The sequence below is a fragment of the Manis pentadactyla genome, chromosome 8 (genome assembly GCF_030020395.1).
Source record: "Manis pentadactyla isolate mManPen7 chromosome 8, mManPen7.hap1, whole genome shotgun sequence".
In the NCBI taxonomy this organism is placed as follows: domain Eukaryota; kingdom Metazoa; phylum Chordata; class Mammalia; order Pholidota; family Manidae; genus Manis; species Manis pentadactyla.
In genome coordinates, this window is record NC_080026.1 from 96,386,892 (window position 1) to 96,402,649 (window position 15,758).

Sequence of the window (15,758 nt, forward strand, 5' to 3'; positions counted from 1 at the left end):
CACTAGTTCTAAGGAAAGTGTGTTGCATCAAATGAGCTTGCTTGACATTAGAACTAGCTACTAACGTGGTTCATCTGCTGTTTAACCCCTATTTGATTGTGTTCTCATTGACACACATTTAAATGAAGTTTTTGGCATTTGGTCAAATTTGGCACTGGTGATTTCTCATCACTTTATTACCAAGAATATTATGTAATTTAGAAATTTTGTTTATATTTTTCTGATTATGAAGGCAGTGCATACTAATTTTTTTTTTAATTTGGAGAGTACAGAAAAGGATTAAGAAGAAAATAAAAATTAACTGAAATTCTACTTTCATGTTTTGTTTCCTTCCAGTCACTTTTTTGTTGAAGATAAATATTTGGGGGAGAGTGGGACATTTCATTATTAGTGAAATAGCTGAGGCATAAGTAAAATTTCATGTAACACTAATGATATTAGGGCGCTTGACTCATGTACTATGCTAATTAAGAACTGAATCTTTTTGTCATATCAGGCAGCAAAACTCAGAGATGCCTGCAGGGACAAATAGGTAATGAGTGAATAAGGCCAGTTATAAGACACCGGGAGCAGTAGAGACTGTGGTCAACTGAAAAATCATGCCCTGATTGAAGAAAACTGTTGCCGTCTCCAACTTAATATTGCCATATGGAAACAGGGCCTAGTGTTACCAGATCCTCCTTATATTCAAATCTGCAAATCTTTATTTCTTTTTAATATGAAATTTCCTATAAAAAAATACTGTCAAACAAAATGGGTGGCACTTGGCTCATACACTGCCATTTTGTCATTCCTGACAGAAACTCTTCTCAGTCTTTCTCATAGCTCTCACAAGAAAAGAACTTTTAAAAATGGAAACATTTAGAGAGGTGTTGGATAAATAATTTCTAAATGGCTTCAGGAACTTTTCACTCTGTATAGATACTGAGAGGATAGTCTAGTGTCTCACCTGAGGAGGATTGTCCCTGGGCAAGTTCACTCTGGATTCTGTGAAACCAAATAACAGTAACAGAAGTTAGGGGTAAAAGGGTTTATACCAAGCTTTATTCTCATGGTGGCAGGTTGAATGCTGGAATCATCTCTGTCTGTGGGGCAGTCTGCTTGCAGCAAGCCCATCTCAGTCTCTGCCTCTGGGCAGAGCACTGGTTGAAGCTCTTTATATAGTAACACCAACAATAATGGCTCATTGCCGAGGGGTGTGTAAGCATTAGCCTAGCAGTAGGCCAGTTATATCATCAAATAGTTCAGGGTCAGGTGAGGATCCTGGCCATAGGAACTTTCATTTTCCCTACACCTTGTATAGGAATGATTAACCTACATGCCCACAGGGACCAGGTGGTGACATAAATGAAGTGAAAAGGTCTGAATGTTAAGATTATACAGAATGAAGCAGAGAGTGTATTCCCCATATGGGACATTTGGGTTCCAGCAAATTGTTTCCTTGCTGGATTGCAGGTTTAATGTGGCCAAATCTTTTGATATTTCAGAAGATGTCAGAAATCACATCTTTGTGAAATTTCTTGATTAAAAGTGTGGACCAAACAAAAATCACAGTTGGTTCAAATTCTGCTCAAAGGTCACTAGTTTGGAATTCCTGGCCTAGATCACTATTTCCCTAAGTATGTTCTATAAATCCTAATTCCATCGTAGGTTAGTAGCTAAATTAGTTTCCCTCTCAGATCTCGTGTTCCTCCTATATTACCTGTATTGCCAAGTCACTTGATTCAGGAGCCTGGAAGTCATCCTAGATTTCTCCCTTAACCTTCCACATGGAGTGTCATATAGATGCATCTCTTTCATCTGCCCTCATATCCATCCATACTGCTGCTGCTTTAGTTCATGTATTGTTTATCTGTCATGAAGACTCTAAGCTCAGTGAGCTCAGGGGTCATGTGTATTTTCTTCCTCACTGTCTGTAATACCTGGCACATGGTATGTTATATAAATATTTGATTGAATGAATGAACTAACAAGTGAACTTGTCAACCTTGTTTTCTTGCTCTGGTCCATTCTTGCTGCTGAATTTTTCTTGTTGAAATGCAAACCTAATAATGTCTTTTGCTTAGAACCATTGAATAATTTCCCATTACTTAGACAATACAGCCTAAGCCCATTGCATACAAGGGCTTGCTTGATGTGGCCCCTTTCTGCTTCTCCAACTTATTTCCCTCTTTCCACCCAATACCCTGTGTTCCAGCCATGTGGATCTTTGTTCCCTCACTGGCCATGCTTTCATGTATTCATACCCACTACTGGGAAGCTCTCCTGTCTTCCCAGGATCCTATTACTCCTAGAGAACTTTTACCAGCTTTCCTAGAGTTTCTTTTGCACTGTGAAACTACCGCTACCTCACTGATTGCATAGGTGAAACTTGATGTAACTATTAGAGCATGCATTACACTGTGTTACAATGATTTCTTTAAGCATTTTGTCTGTGAAGGTCAATGACTGAGTCTCACTTATTTTTGTATTTCCAGCACATATGGTGTTGTACATAGCGCCTACTACATAGGAAGTACTCAGTAAGTGCTTGGTTAAATGAATTGAGTTGGCTATCAGAGTAGGTTGGAGAGTCCCATTTTTTTGGATATATGGCTTTTAAAATGCCTGACTTTGGTGTATTATCTGTGAATGATATAAAAGGTACCAGTAAGGGGGTGGGTGGATTACAGGCCCATCACCACTGTTGGAAAACAATCAAAAGTGTTGCTGATGGTGGGTCAGATACATTAAGGTATCTGGTGTAGGACCCAGGTGTGGTACTGGACATGGCTGCATATTAGAATGGCTGTTCAGTATAATGGATCGATCAGCATGATACTTAAGCCATAAGAAGCATTGATTAGAGCCAAACTAAGTACAGGCAGATTGGGTGCACATTCCCTTGTCTTTTCAAAATCAGTTAGTCTCAGTCATTGGGCCTGTAGCTTGGCCAACTGTAATTTTAACTTGTAATTTTAGGTTTACATTTTCATCATTTGTATCTTCTTGTCTAAATTAAGAATATCTCTTGATCACCATTTCCCTGCCACCTTTTTAATATGGTGCACTAATACTATGCAAATCAGTAACACAAGTGCTCCCTGCTGTGTTTTGTCTTCCTGTTTTCTTATACTTAGTCTAGCTAAAGGAGACATTTACATTAACCTTTTTTAGTTGGGTAATGACTTGAACCAGTCATTCTTTTTTTTGCTGGAAAGAAACCAAATCTCCGCATTACTGAGCCAAATGGAGTAGATTGTGATAAAAGGGAGTAGTAAGAACAACAGCAGAAGACAAAAGGCCTCTCACATAGAATTTTGAACCAAAGTCATATATTGAACAAAAGGTATTTAAATTTACTACTGAACAAAGTAAGAGCTCTTCAAAAGAAACAGGGCTTTCTGCCAAGCCCCCTAAAAATGCCCTCAGGCCTCTCACTCATTCAACACCATTATTTCAGTTTATATGTCTAAGGATGCTTTATTTCTTATCTCGTTTTCTTCCCACCACCTAGCAGACACATAGTTGGCACTTACTGCCTATTTATTGAATTGAGTGGAACTGGGTCTCAAGAGTTAGAGGCAATTCTCTGAAGAAGAAAATAAAAGAGAAATAATTTTACCAGTGAAAAGAACTAACAAATGCAATGGAATGAAGTTTGGAAGCATTAAAATGTATTTAAAGCTAGATTACTCTGAAAGGGCTGTTTTAAGTGCTGATCTAGAAAACCAGCTCAGAACTTAGACTATAACTAAGACTTATTTGACATTCTTCTCTCTGCTTTTTTTTTTTTCCTTAACCTTTCACATATAGGGTTTTTTTCCCCCCAGAGGAAATAAAATTTAATGTTAAAAAATATGGCAACTACTTTAATCTCGTAATCATAAAACATACAGATGAAGTATACAGGAAATAAAAACTTTTTGTATTTACCAGTCATTTTATACTTTGTCTTATTCCCAAAAAGAATTCGAAGTAGTAAATGAGGACTTAATGTCAGAAAGATAAATTTAATTTTTCTTTATCAGAGAGCTAAAAGGGAGTTTAGCCAACCCACAGTAACAAGTAAGGGGGACCCTTAAAGAGATCACATAGTGTAGAAGAAATATTTGAGTAATTACATGATTTGAGGTCACATAGCCATTTATTACCTAAGCTGGAACTAGAGACCAAGTCACCAAATTCCCATGCATGTGCTTTTAATATGTATGTAGCAAAAACATTGTTCTTAACCAGCCAAGTGTTTTGATGAACTGTGCTGCACAGAATCAAGAAGCATTTGTCAAGATTATTACTGACCTTCTTGTTTACAACGATGTAGCTTATATTAGAAATCATATGCTTCCCCATATTAATGTTGACCTCCAGGAAAAATGTTTTTTTTCACAAGCCGTGACAATTCCTGCTAGTAAACAAAGAGCATTTTGTGGATTAATCCCTTTCTTAATTGTTCTGCTCTTTTTATTTGGAAAAAATGAGTATTATAGAAACTGTTTTGATAGTGTTGGGAGAGAAGAGGAAAGTGCATTTCCTTTCATCTCTTGGTTGATGGCTTAAAAATACAGAGCTTTGTCTTTGGCTCTCCTGGATAGGCTTTGTCATATCTAGTTGTTCATAAATAGAAGATGCCTGTCTGGCCTGCATATCTTTAGAAACTGGCTTCCTTGGAAGTTCTTGTCTTGATACTTCAGTTATAGGACACTGAACTGGAAAGATCTAGAATAGAGAATGACAGCCTTTGAATAAATGGGCAGATTAAATTACATAATCCTCTGCCTTCACTTGGCATCCAAAGCCCTTCCCAGGTTGACTCGAGCTTTCCTTTCTAGTCTCATTTCCTTTGCGGAGGTCACACCGGCCTGTTTTTCTTGTCTAGTCAATCATGTGCTCAAACATGTCCAAGGCTTTGCCTGTGCTCTTCTTTCTGCTTGGGCTGTCTAATCCCTCTTCTGTACTTGGCAATGTCTGCCTTTCCAGGCCCAGCTCCTTTCTTCTGTGAAGAGACCATGTACCGAAGGCAATAGTGAAGGTTGATCTAGCAGCTGTGTGAAGAGTGAATTTGAGGGAGGAAGTCTGGAGGTAGGAGGACCAGTTTAGGAGACATTGAAAGTTTCATAGACCTGAGCTGTCCAATAGCCACATATGGCAATTTAAGTTAAAATTAATTGAAAGAAGTCAATCTGGAAAGGCTACAAACTGTATGATTCTAACTATGTGACATTCTGGAAAAGGCAAAACTGTGGAGACAATAAAAAGATCAGTGTTTGTCAGGGGCTTTGGGGTGGGGAGGTCTGAATAGGTGGAGCACAGGATTTTTTTTTTTTTTTTTTTTTTTTTTTTAGATAATTATTTTTTATTGAAGGGTAGTTGACACACAGTATTACATTACATTAGTTTCAGGTGTACAACACAGTGATTCAACATTTATATACATGATAATTCTAAGTACCAGCTATCACCATACCAAGTTGTTACAATATTTTGACTATATTCCTTATGCTATACATTACATCCCGGTTGCTTATTTATTTTACAATTGGAAGTGTGTACTTTTTCTTGGTTGTTGTTGTTAGGGCATCTCTCATTTTTATTGATCAAATGGTTGTTAACAACAATAAAATTCTGTATAGGGGAGTCAATGCTCAATGCACAATCATTAATCCACCCCAAGCCTAATTTTCGTCAGTCTCCAATCTTCTGAAGCATAACGAACAAGTTCTTACATGGAGAACAAATTCTTACATAGTGAATAAGTTACATGGTGAACAGTACAAGGGCAGTCATCACAGAAACTTTTGGTTTTGCTCATGCATTATGAACTATAAACAGTCAGTTCAAATATGAATACACATTTGATTTTTATACTTGATTTATATGTGGATACCACATTTCTCTCTTTATTATTTTTAATAAGATGCTGAAGTGGTAGGTAGATACAACATAAAGGTAGAAAACATAGTTTAGTGTTGTAAGAGAGCAAATGTATATGATCAGGTGTGTGCCTGTAGACTATGTGTTAATCCAAGCTAGACAAGGGCAATAAAACATCCACATATGCAGAAGATTTCTCTCAGAACAGGGGGGGTGAGGTTCTAAGCCTCACCTCTGTTGATCCCCAATTTCTCACCTGATGACCCCCCAGCGACTGTGCCTGTCTTAGGTTGTTCCTCCCTTGAGGAATCTTACCCGTCTCTGGCTAACCAGTCATCTTCCGGGGCCATGCAGGGAAATGTTAAGTTGGTAAGTGAGAGAGAAGCCTTATTGTTTGAAAAGGTTAGCTTTTTACTTCTTTGCATATTTATGCCCTGTGGCTTCTATGCCCAGCATTTGTCTTGAGGTATCTTTACCACTTGGAAGAATTATGATACTCGGTAAATTTGATATGAGGCACGAATTCTATTTAAGGGTTGTAATTAGGAAGGAAGAAGAAAAGCTATAGAAGTAGCAGGCGGAAGAAAACATGGGAAGATTGATTATTTCTTTGACATATCTTCTTGTAGAGTAACTTCAGCATGTATAGATTTTAAGCTACTACTTAAATTGCGCACACACATTAACATAATAGGAGTATAGTTACATAACCAAAGCATACCTGTAATTACCAGCCATCTCCAGTGAAACCAAGAAAACCAGTTAGGCACCCTAGGCATTTGTGAAAACTTATCAATGATATGATGGTTATTATCTAACTGAATTTGAATAGTTTGAGAAAAATCAGACAAATTAAAACAACCCATTCCTGGGCACTGTTCACATCCCATATGTTCTTTTAACAGTAAATAGTCTGTAGTTGTAAGATTTTGGAGCGCTACAATTTGCACTTCTCCTAATTCTTGGTTGAGTTCCAACAGTATAGATCCAGTCAAATTTGTTGTTTTACTGTATGCACAGGCCAGCTTAGATATCTCCTTCATTCCCATGGCAAGTCCAGGAGCTGGTGGGGTGAGTGCATCTACAGCTGTAGCAGTGCGTGGATCTTTGTTGGGGTTTTTTGATGATCATCTTCTGGCATGAGTCTTCCCGAGAGGGAGCACAGGATTTTAAGGGCTGTTCTCTGTATGATACCATAATGATGGATATGTGTCATTATATATTTGTTAAACCTATAGAATATACAACACCAAGAGGGAACCATAAGTAAACTATGAATTTTGGGTGCTTGTGATGTGTCAATAGTAGGTTCTTCAGTTGTAACAAATGTAGCACTCTGGTGGGGGATGTTGATAATGGGGGAGGCTATTAATGTCTGGGGGCAGGGAGTATATGGGAAATCTGTATCTTCCCCTCAATTTTACTATGGACCTAAAACTGCCATAAAAAATAGTTTTAATAAAGAACATTAAAAGTAAGTAAACGTACATAATAGTTCAGTTTCTCAGTTGCACTAACCGTACATCAAGCGCTCAGTGGCTACTATATTGGGTAGCACGGTTTAAATAAAACTTAATAGAACATTTTCTATTATGACAAAGTTCTGTTGGATAGTGTTGCCAAAAATCGATTCAAGTGAAAATAGAATTCATTCTACATATATGTATTGTACCTTGAAAACTGCACCATTCATTGTACCTAACCTTCTAGACTGAGCGCATTGAAGATCAGAATGATTGTGGATACTATCACTGCAAGTGTGAATGTAGCTTAGAACAGTAAGTCAGATTTAGTGCCTGTCACTTAAATACTTAAAATAGCTTTTAAATAAGTTGTCCTTGGGAATTTTTCTTTCCTCCCCTACCCAGCCTGCCTGAAAAGAGACATAAAGTAATTAAATAAAATTCATTCTTTAGTAACTACCTCTAGTGGGGTGAGAATATTTGCTGTTTACAAAACTGGTTTAATGGCTTTGCCTAGTGTATCATCAATGTTTTACCTTTGATGATAATCTCTGCCATATATCAGCCTCCTAGCATTGCTGCATTTGAAGACAGCTCACTTACTTGATCTAGAAGTCATTTGCTATTTTTCTGTACCTCAATCTACTCCCCATGCACCATTCCATGCAGCCCAAAAGCAAATTCTACTAGTTCTTCCTCTGGAAGAATGAATTCTCCATTTCTACTTTCATATCTTATTTTAGGTCACTACCATCTCTCCCCTAGATGACTACAGCAGCCGCTCACTGGACACCCTGCTAACCCTTGCCCTTCTCCATATAATAGGCAAAAGGACCTTTTAAAGAGAAAAATCAGATCATATTAGTCTCTTGTTTATTAGCACACTTGCTTCTTATGGTACTTAGAAAAGTTTCTACACACCTTAACTTAGCCTGGCCTAAAAGGCTCTTTGTGATCTGGTTCTTGTCTTCTTATCCATCTTCATCACCTTTCTTGTTCACTGAGCTCCACCCACTCTGGCCTGCTTCGGGTTCTTTGAAATACCTAAACTCTCCTCCCTTGGGGCCTTTTTCTTTCTTCTCTCTGGTTTGTTCTCTCCCAGCTCTTGAGTGGTTCCTACTCAGCTTCAGAGTCTCAGCTCCAATGTTACTTCCTCAGAGAAGCCTTCTCTATCCACTCTTTAAAGTAGGGTCCCTCTATGCCTACTATATACTTTCTATAGCGTCACCCTTATTATTAACAGGAGTGATTTTGTTTGTTTATTTACTGGTGTACTCTCTGTCTACTTCCACTAGAATATATGTTCTACAAGGGCGGTAAACTTATTTTTGTTCCCTCCTCTATCCCCAGGACCTAGAAGAGTACCTGGAACATTTAGGTGTACTCAATACATGTTTAATACACCGAATAACTGAACACTTTGTGAAGGAGGGGTAAAAGGAACTCATTCTCTCTCCCTCCCTTTTCCTCTCTCTGCCCTTGTCTCTGTCTTTCTCCGTCTCTGACTCTGTCTCTCATCATTGTCTGTCTCTCTCTGTATGTGTGTGTGTATGTATGTGTAGAATTAAAGAAATCTCCATGTGTCTAAATGTGAATATCTTTTGAGGCCCTTTTTTATTTAGTATGAACTAGTGACTGTTGCTGAACTTCATATTTTACTTCATAAAGTCATGGCCCACAGCTTTTTGAATGGTTGATTTTAGTTGGAGAATATAGTGAACAATACATCTGGAAATATTCTGTCATGTTTTGATCTTAGAAACTCTAGAGAACCAGCTGCTGACTTGAAAGGCGTTTTTTCTGGTACAGATGGTCTATTGTCTACAGAAGCACTGGCTGCTTCACATTGGTTCATGTGCTATGCTTTTTTCTGAGCTATTAACTTGAGAGAAAAAACTTGTATTCATTAACTTATGTTAGACTTGTATTCCTTGAGAATAGTTTATTGTATTATTTTCTTTAGCTGGTTTAATATGCAGTTAGGGATTTTTCTTTCTCATTTTTCTTCCAACTCAATCAAAAATTAAATTGTGAAATAGTGGAATTGAGATTCCATTGTGGGTTTTAAAAACTTCACAGATTTCTCATTATAATGTTTTATGTTTATTATTTAGCATTCCTTGGTGGCTTTATATTGATAAAATGGGTGAATTTCACCATTCATCACATTGTTTATTTCTTCTAGAGTATTTTATAATATATGATATAAATGAGAGAAACATTGGCATCCAAGCCCTACATAGGAATAATTTTGAAGAAAGTTGACTATGTGTACCATTTGTTGCATAATAAGTACATACATAATCTGGTTATTGCGACTTTTAATTTTTGATATTTAAAAACATTTTTAGCCATTACTATTTGAAATATTTATGTAACAGACAGATTACTACCATCACTAGGTAGAAAATCATTGCACTTAAATAACCCAAAATAACATTTTAATACTACTTTTTAAACAACAACCACTGTTAACATTTTGTTTTGTATTCTCTTGGTGTTTTGCCTTATACATACTGGATTTTTTGGTTTGTTACAATCATAGTGTGTTTATTATTTTTTATTCTTCCTTTTAAATGAAATATAATGTCATAAACATTTTCTGTAGTGCTGAGTCTTTATAACCATTGTCTTAATGGCCCCGTTAGTACTCAATACTAAAATACATCTTAATTTACTTAACTGTTCCTTGATGTTGGATAAGTTATTTTAAAATGTTTTAGCTTTTATAACTAACATGATAGTGAATACTTCTGTGAATATTCTTATTACCACATTTGGTATTGTTGCTTATAGGGTGAATTCTTTTAAGTGGAATTCCTAGATATGTCATTTCTTATGTCTCTTAATACACATATATTAGCAAATGATTTTCCAAAGAGAGTATATCAGTTTACATTGTTACCAGCGGGGTGTAAAACTATTCAGTTTTAGCATTCAACATTATATATTACTTCTTTTAAAGTTGCTTTATAATTAAGGAAAAAAGTCATGTTGTGTTAGTTTGAATTTATTTGATTACTGGTGAAGTTGTTTATTTACATATGTTTAGTTTCTAGTTTCAGAGTCATAATTGTTTCACGTATTTTTCCCAGTTCCAGTAACATCTTTTTTCTGTATTTTAGCCTACCTACCTTGATTCATGTGCTTTGTGTAGCCTTTTAGAGATATTGCAGTTTGTCAGTTAAACATATACACATATTATCTCAATGAGGAATTTCTGTTTTTTTCTCTGTACTCAGTGATGACTTTGTATTAATGACTTCATATTAATTAAGAGGTAATACATTTTGTTTATACTCCATATTGTTATCCAAGTTTATTATAGAAGCAAAAATGGAAGAAATCGTGATGATTTCAAAAACTGTAGAAATTCTCTTTGAATCCAGAAACTTTTATGTTAGATCCTGGTTAAAGTATATGTTTCAAGTATGTTTAAGTAATGATTTTAAAAGTCTGAGAATTTATTTTTGAATTGTGAATCTTTTCCCCCTTTAGGTTGGAAAAGAGACTGTTCAAACCACTGAGGATCAAATTTTGAAGAGAGATATGCCACCAGCATTTATTAAGTGAGTGATTAAAACATTCTTCTGTTGCAAAGCAGAAAAATCCTCTTTTTAGGAAAGAAAAATAACTGATTCAAGGAGCAACTTTTTAAAAAAATATAGAAGTGTTTATAATTGAAATTGCAACTTTTCATCTTTCAACACTCAGGTTTCCTACCTTTGTATTTATCAACATAGGCATTTTTGACATAATAATTTTTAATAAAACCATTGTTTCTGAGTTTTGTTTTCCAGAATGGAAAGGATTCAGAAAAATTCTGACTTAGCAGGCATGAATCTGATAGTATAGTAAATGCCTTTGCTTGGAGATAAGGGAATAACAATAGATCCAAACTTTTAAAAAATTATTTTAATGTATTTCAGTATTATTTTATATTTAACTTATACTTACATATGGCTAATATTCCTACATTTAATTTCCAGACATTTTGCCTTTCCTGAATAAATGCAGAATACTATTGATTAGTTAAAATTTCTGAGGTTCTTGATTATGTTGTCTTTGATTAATGGCTTTGTTCTGTGTGCCAGTGAAGTCAGTAAATGAAAGTAAAGGTGGATGCATAAGACAATAAAAAAAATGTGGAACCTCTATAAGTCAGTAAGAATAAGATAAATCTATTCAGTTAAAAAAAAAAGGTCAAGGGATTTGAAGAGGCACTTTGAAAGAGGGGAAATCCAACTGCCACTAAATCTGTGAAAAGGTGCTATATCTCATTAGTCATCAGAGAAGTGCAAATTATTGTATTATAAACTCCAAATTAAGAAGTCTGGTAATATCCATTGTTGATAAGGATGTGAAACAATTGGAACTCTCATCTGCTGCTGTTGGGAATGTAAATTGATGCAGCCACTTTGGGAAACAGTTTTGCATTAGAAAAGTAGAAGAACATACTCCAAGGTGTATTCCCTAGAGAAATTTATGCTCACACACACTAGCATCCATATATAAAAATATTGCTGTTTATATTTTTCTTGAACCTTCTGGTCTATCTGCAGTAGAATGGATAAAAACAATCATGGAATAATCATAAATTAGAATATTAATCAGTAACAAAAAGGCATGAGAATTTTTCAGTTTAAAAATTCTATGTCATGAATTCCACCTCAATTAAAAAGAAAGAATGAGTGAATCTCAAATAATTAAGAGGAATGAATGATACATAGATAGGTTATATTTATTTACAGTTCAAAAACATGTTGAAGTAAAACTGTGGTTTAAGGATGCCTGTTTATGTGATCAAAATACGAAGAGGAATAAGGAACTAATGATCACAAGAGTTCAGGGTATTGGTACCTCTGGGAGGAAGGAAGAGGATTATACTTCGGGAGAGGCACACAGGAGCTTCTAAAGGGGTAATAATACTGTATTTCTTTACTTAAGCATTGAGTTACATGGGGTGGTTGTTTTATAATTACTCATGCATATGTTTTATACAATTTTTTACATCTATGTTATATATCACAATTTAAAATAAAGTGAGAAGTGTTCCTTTATTTTTATCTTCCTTATGTTCTATTATTTTCATTGAACAGATGCAAAATTTCACCCATATTGATGTCTTCTTATTTCTAACTTACTTGAGTGGGTGGTTGCTTCTACATAACTGTGTTTCTGTTAATTCTACAAAATGTTCATGTGTCAGGAAGTAAGGGACCAGAAGCATCTGTTTTTTGTAGAGCCTGTTTCGTGGGAGTATCTTTTTTTGATTTGCCTTCGTTGGACTGGGTAATCTCCAAGGCTTCTTCCAGCTCTAACCAATATGAGCCTACTTCATGTATCATTCTCTCTGCATGGTGATATTAAGAGGAGTCCTGTGCTGTCAGTTTAACATGCTATACTTAAAACTTGCATTTACCTTACATTAAAAAACATAGCTGTAGCTTGTACCTATTTGCCCTTCACTCCCTGGAAGGTACAGAGCATGGTGAGATAGTATATAGGTGTTTCAACATCAAGTAGAGAGTTGGACTAGATGACTCTACAGAAAGTTTCTTTCAACTCTGACATTCAGGTCAATAAATATCATTTGATTGATGAGTGAATTTCTTCAGGGAACTCATTAATGTCATTCCCAGAGATATATCCTTGAAATATGCTCTGTTCTCACAAGCCTCCTTTGGGACTAAGAAAAACTAAGGAGTGTGCCCTAGTTGTGATAATATTTTTTTAAAAAAATAGGTAACTTTAAAACAGAATAAAACTGCATTGATCACTCCTGGTGGTAACGAGGATATCAACCCCTTACTTTAGTAATTGATAATTTAAAGAAAAGAATTAATTATTTATCCTGCCTTTCCAGAGGTTCCTCAACTACCATGTGATCCAGCAATTCCACCATGTGATCCAGCAATTCCACTTGTGGGCATTTATCTGAAGGAAGAAAAATCATTGTCTCAAAAAGATACTCATCTGCATGTTCATTGCAGCATTATTTACAATAGCAAAGACATGGAAACCACCTAAGTGTCCCTCAACAAATGGATGGATAAAGAAAATGTGTATACATACACACACACACAAAATGGAATGCTATTCAGCCATAGCAACGAAGGAAATCCTTGCCATTTGTGACAGTGTGGATGGATTTCAGGGCATTATGTTAAGTGAAATAGCTGACAGAGAAAGACAAATACTGATGATTTCACTTACATGTGACATTGAAAAAAAACTGAACTCATAGATACAGAGAACAGATTGGTGGCTACCAGAATAGGGGAGTGGAGTGGGGAATGGGTGAAGATGGTCTAAAGATACAAACTTTGAGTTATAAGATAAGTAAGTTCTGAGATGTAGTGTGCAGCATAGTGACAGTAGTTAACTTACTGTGTTATGTATTTGAAAGTTGCTAAGAGATCAGATCTTTATAGTTGTGATCACAAGAAAAAAAATGTTTTGTAACTATGCTGCCTTTCCTGTATAGACTTTATCTCAGAGTAGCCTACTCATCCTAGTTGATGAGGGGAATTTTAACGAAAAATGAGGAATAAATGACAGATTAAGAAAGTCATCATTATATAACTTCTAATGAAACGATCAATTTAGGCAAGAATCATCAATGGATAAAAGCATTGAGACATTTTAACCTTTATCACACATCACACCTTTGGGAAAAACCTGGTCTCTGTGAGAAATCAGTGAGAAGCATTGTGATATGAACAACTGAAAAATTTAATGAGCAGTGTTTAAAAAGCACACAATATGCCACACTCTGAAATGTTACTTTAAAATAGCCTATGATCCTAGGTTGGTTGTCAAATTTTGGGGCAAGTAAATATTCCACAATTTAAAACATGATGGCTCTTTATGCTTTCTCTAGAATGTAGAATGAAGCAGAAAGTAATTTCAGTTAGATGCCGTGATTTGAAGGGGGAGGGACAGAGAGGGAAACAGATGGAAGCAATTAATGACATCCTTGGAACTGTTGAGTCGGACATTCTTTGGGGCTGTTTGGCTGATGTTTATAAGTTTCCAGGGTATGACAGAGCTTCCTCTGTCATCCACTTTTACAAGGATTTCTAAAGAGCATCAGCTTAGACAAAACTAAAGGATATGTTTTAAAAATTCATTCTTAGATGAATCTCTACTCCTAGAATGGGAGAATGTCAAGGCTAGAGAAAAGAGAAGACTTGATCTGCAGATAGATTGAAAACTAAGCAATTGATATATGTTTACAGATTTTTCAGGGAGTGATATGACATTTTCAGTATTTGGGGGTCTGAAGTCATGGTTTATTTGTGTGACTGGCATTTAAGGGGCTTTTGGAATGTTGGAGAATGGGTTCGATATTGGTTAAAGATTACATATTTGAGTTCTAACTGTCAATGAAGGACTCTAATGCTTAGGCAATTTTTTTTTGTTGAACAAACAAGAACCATTTTATAGTACAGAACAAAATTTGCACTGTCACAGGAGAGCTTTCTTCTGGGTAGAGCACAAGTTATCTGATCCCTGACTGCATTGGTAGATAGAGTTTGCAATTTACTAATTTTACCCAAGATTGCAGTAATAGCCACACTGTTGTACAAGCGGTGTAGGGTTGCATGGTGATTGCAGTAGAGACTGCCACAATCTTCATAGAAAACTTCAGGAGTTCAATGGCCTTGCTGTACTGTTAAAATACTGGTTAGATTCACCCTATAAGAAGTCATTTGTTTCTTTAGTCTGTCAGCAGAAGTTTCAGCTGCTATCCTCCGTGTCTGTATTTTGTATCTTTGTCAATCATCATCATCAGCAGGCAGCAGTATCAGTATTTACGTGTAATTGATTGATTAATAGACTAGACACACTAATTGGCTAATTAAGTATTTATTGATTGCCTTCTATATTCAGCATGCTAAGTGCTACATAGAATAGCAGTTCTCTCCAGTGTGTTATGAGTGGTCACCTGTAAGATGTATTACAAATTATTTATTAATAGTAATAAAGTACAACATTTGCACATGCTTTACTTTTTAAAAAGTAAATTGGGCATATTCAAGGTCACATGTATAACAACATCCTTCTCATTCCTGCTCACTAGGTATTGTTTTTTTCCCTTTTAATTTTTATTAAAATATAATATATTCACTTGCTTTTTATTTTGCTTTCTTTAGTGTGAGAGAAATTAGTGCAATTACAGCTGTTGTGGCTGGATATTGTGCATAATCCCAGATATACCTGGGGGTATGACATGAGGACCTATCATATATATGGGAGATACATCCTTCTAAGTATCATTGATGAACAAAGATGGAAAATGGCTCCTACAGGGAAACTTCTAAAAATTGCTTTAAGAAGTTGCAAATTAAAGAGCAGTAATACAGATCGACTTTAATAGGAATTCCTAGAAAGAGTGCGATCATTTAGATAGGAATAGTAGAAAGAGGGTTTGTGTAG

At 35.7% G+C, this 15,758-nt stretch overlaps 1 protein-coding gene and 1 long non-coding RNA gene across 10 annotated transcripts in view; one reads left to right on the top strand and one right to left on the bottom strand.

Annotated features, from left to right (window-relative positions):
- LOC130684610 (uncharacterized) overlaps positions 1–15,758 on the bottom strand; it is a 92,699-nt gene that overhangs the window by 66,528 nt on the left and 10,413 nt on the right. The gene's annotated exons all lie outside the window — the stretch shown is intronic.
- Positions 1–15,758, top strand: part of VCL (vinculin) — a 98,494-nt gene that overhangs the window by 25,139 nt on the left and 57,597 nt on the right. For all 4 annotated transcript variants that reach the window (XM_036928606.2, XM_036928608.2, XM_036928609.2 and 1 more), the window contains exon 2: positions 10,815–10,885. In XM_036928606.2, the coding sequence (XP_036784501.1) occupies positions 10,815–10,885 (71 nt within the window). The remainder of the gene's footprint in view (positions 1–10,814; positions 10,886–15,758) is intronic.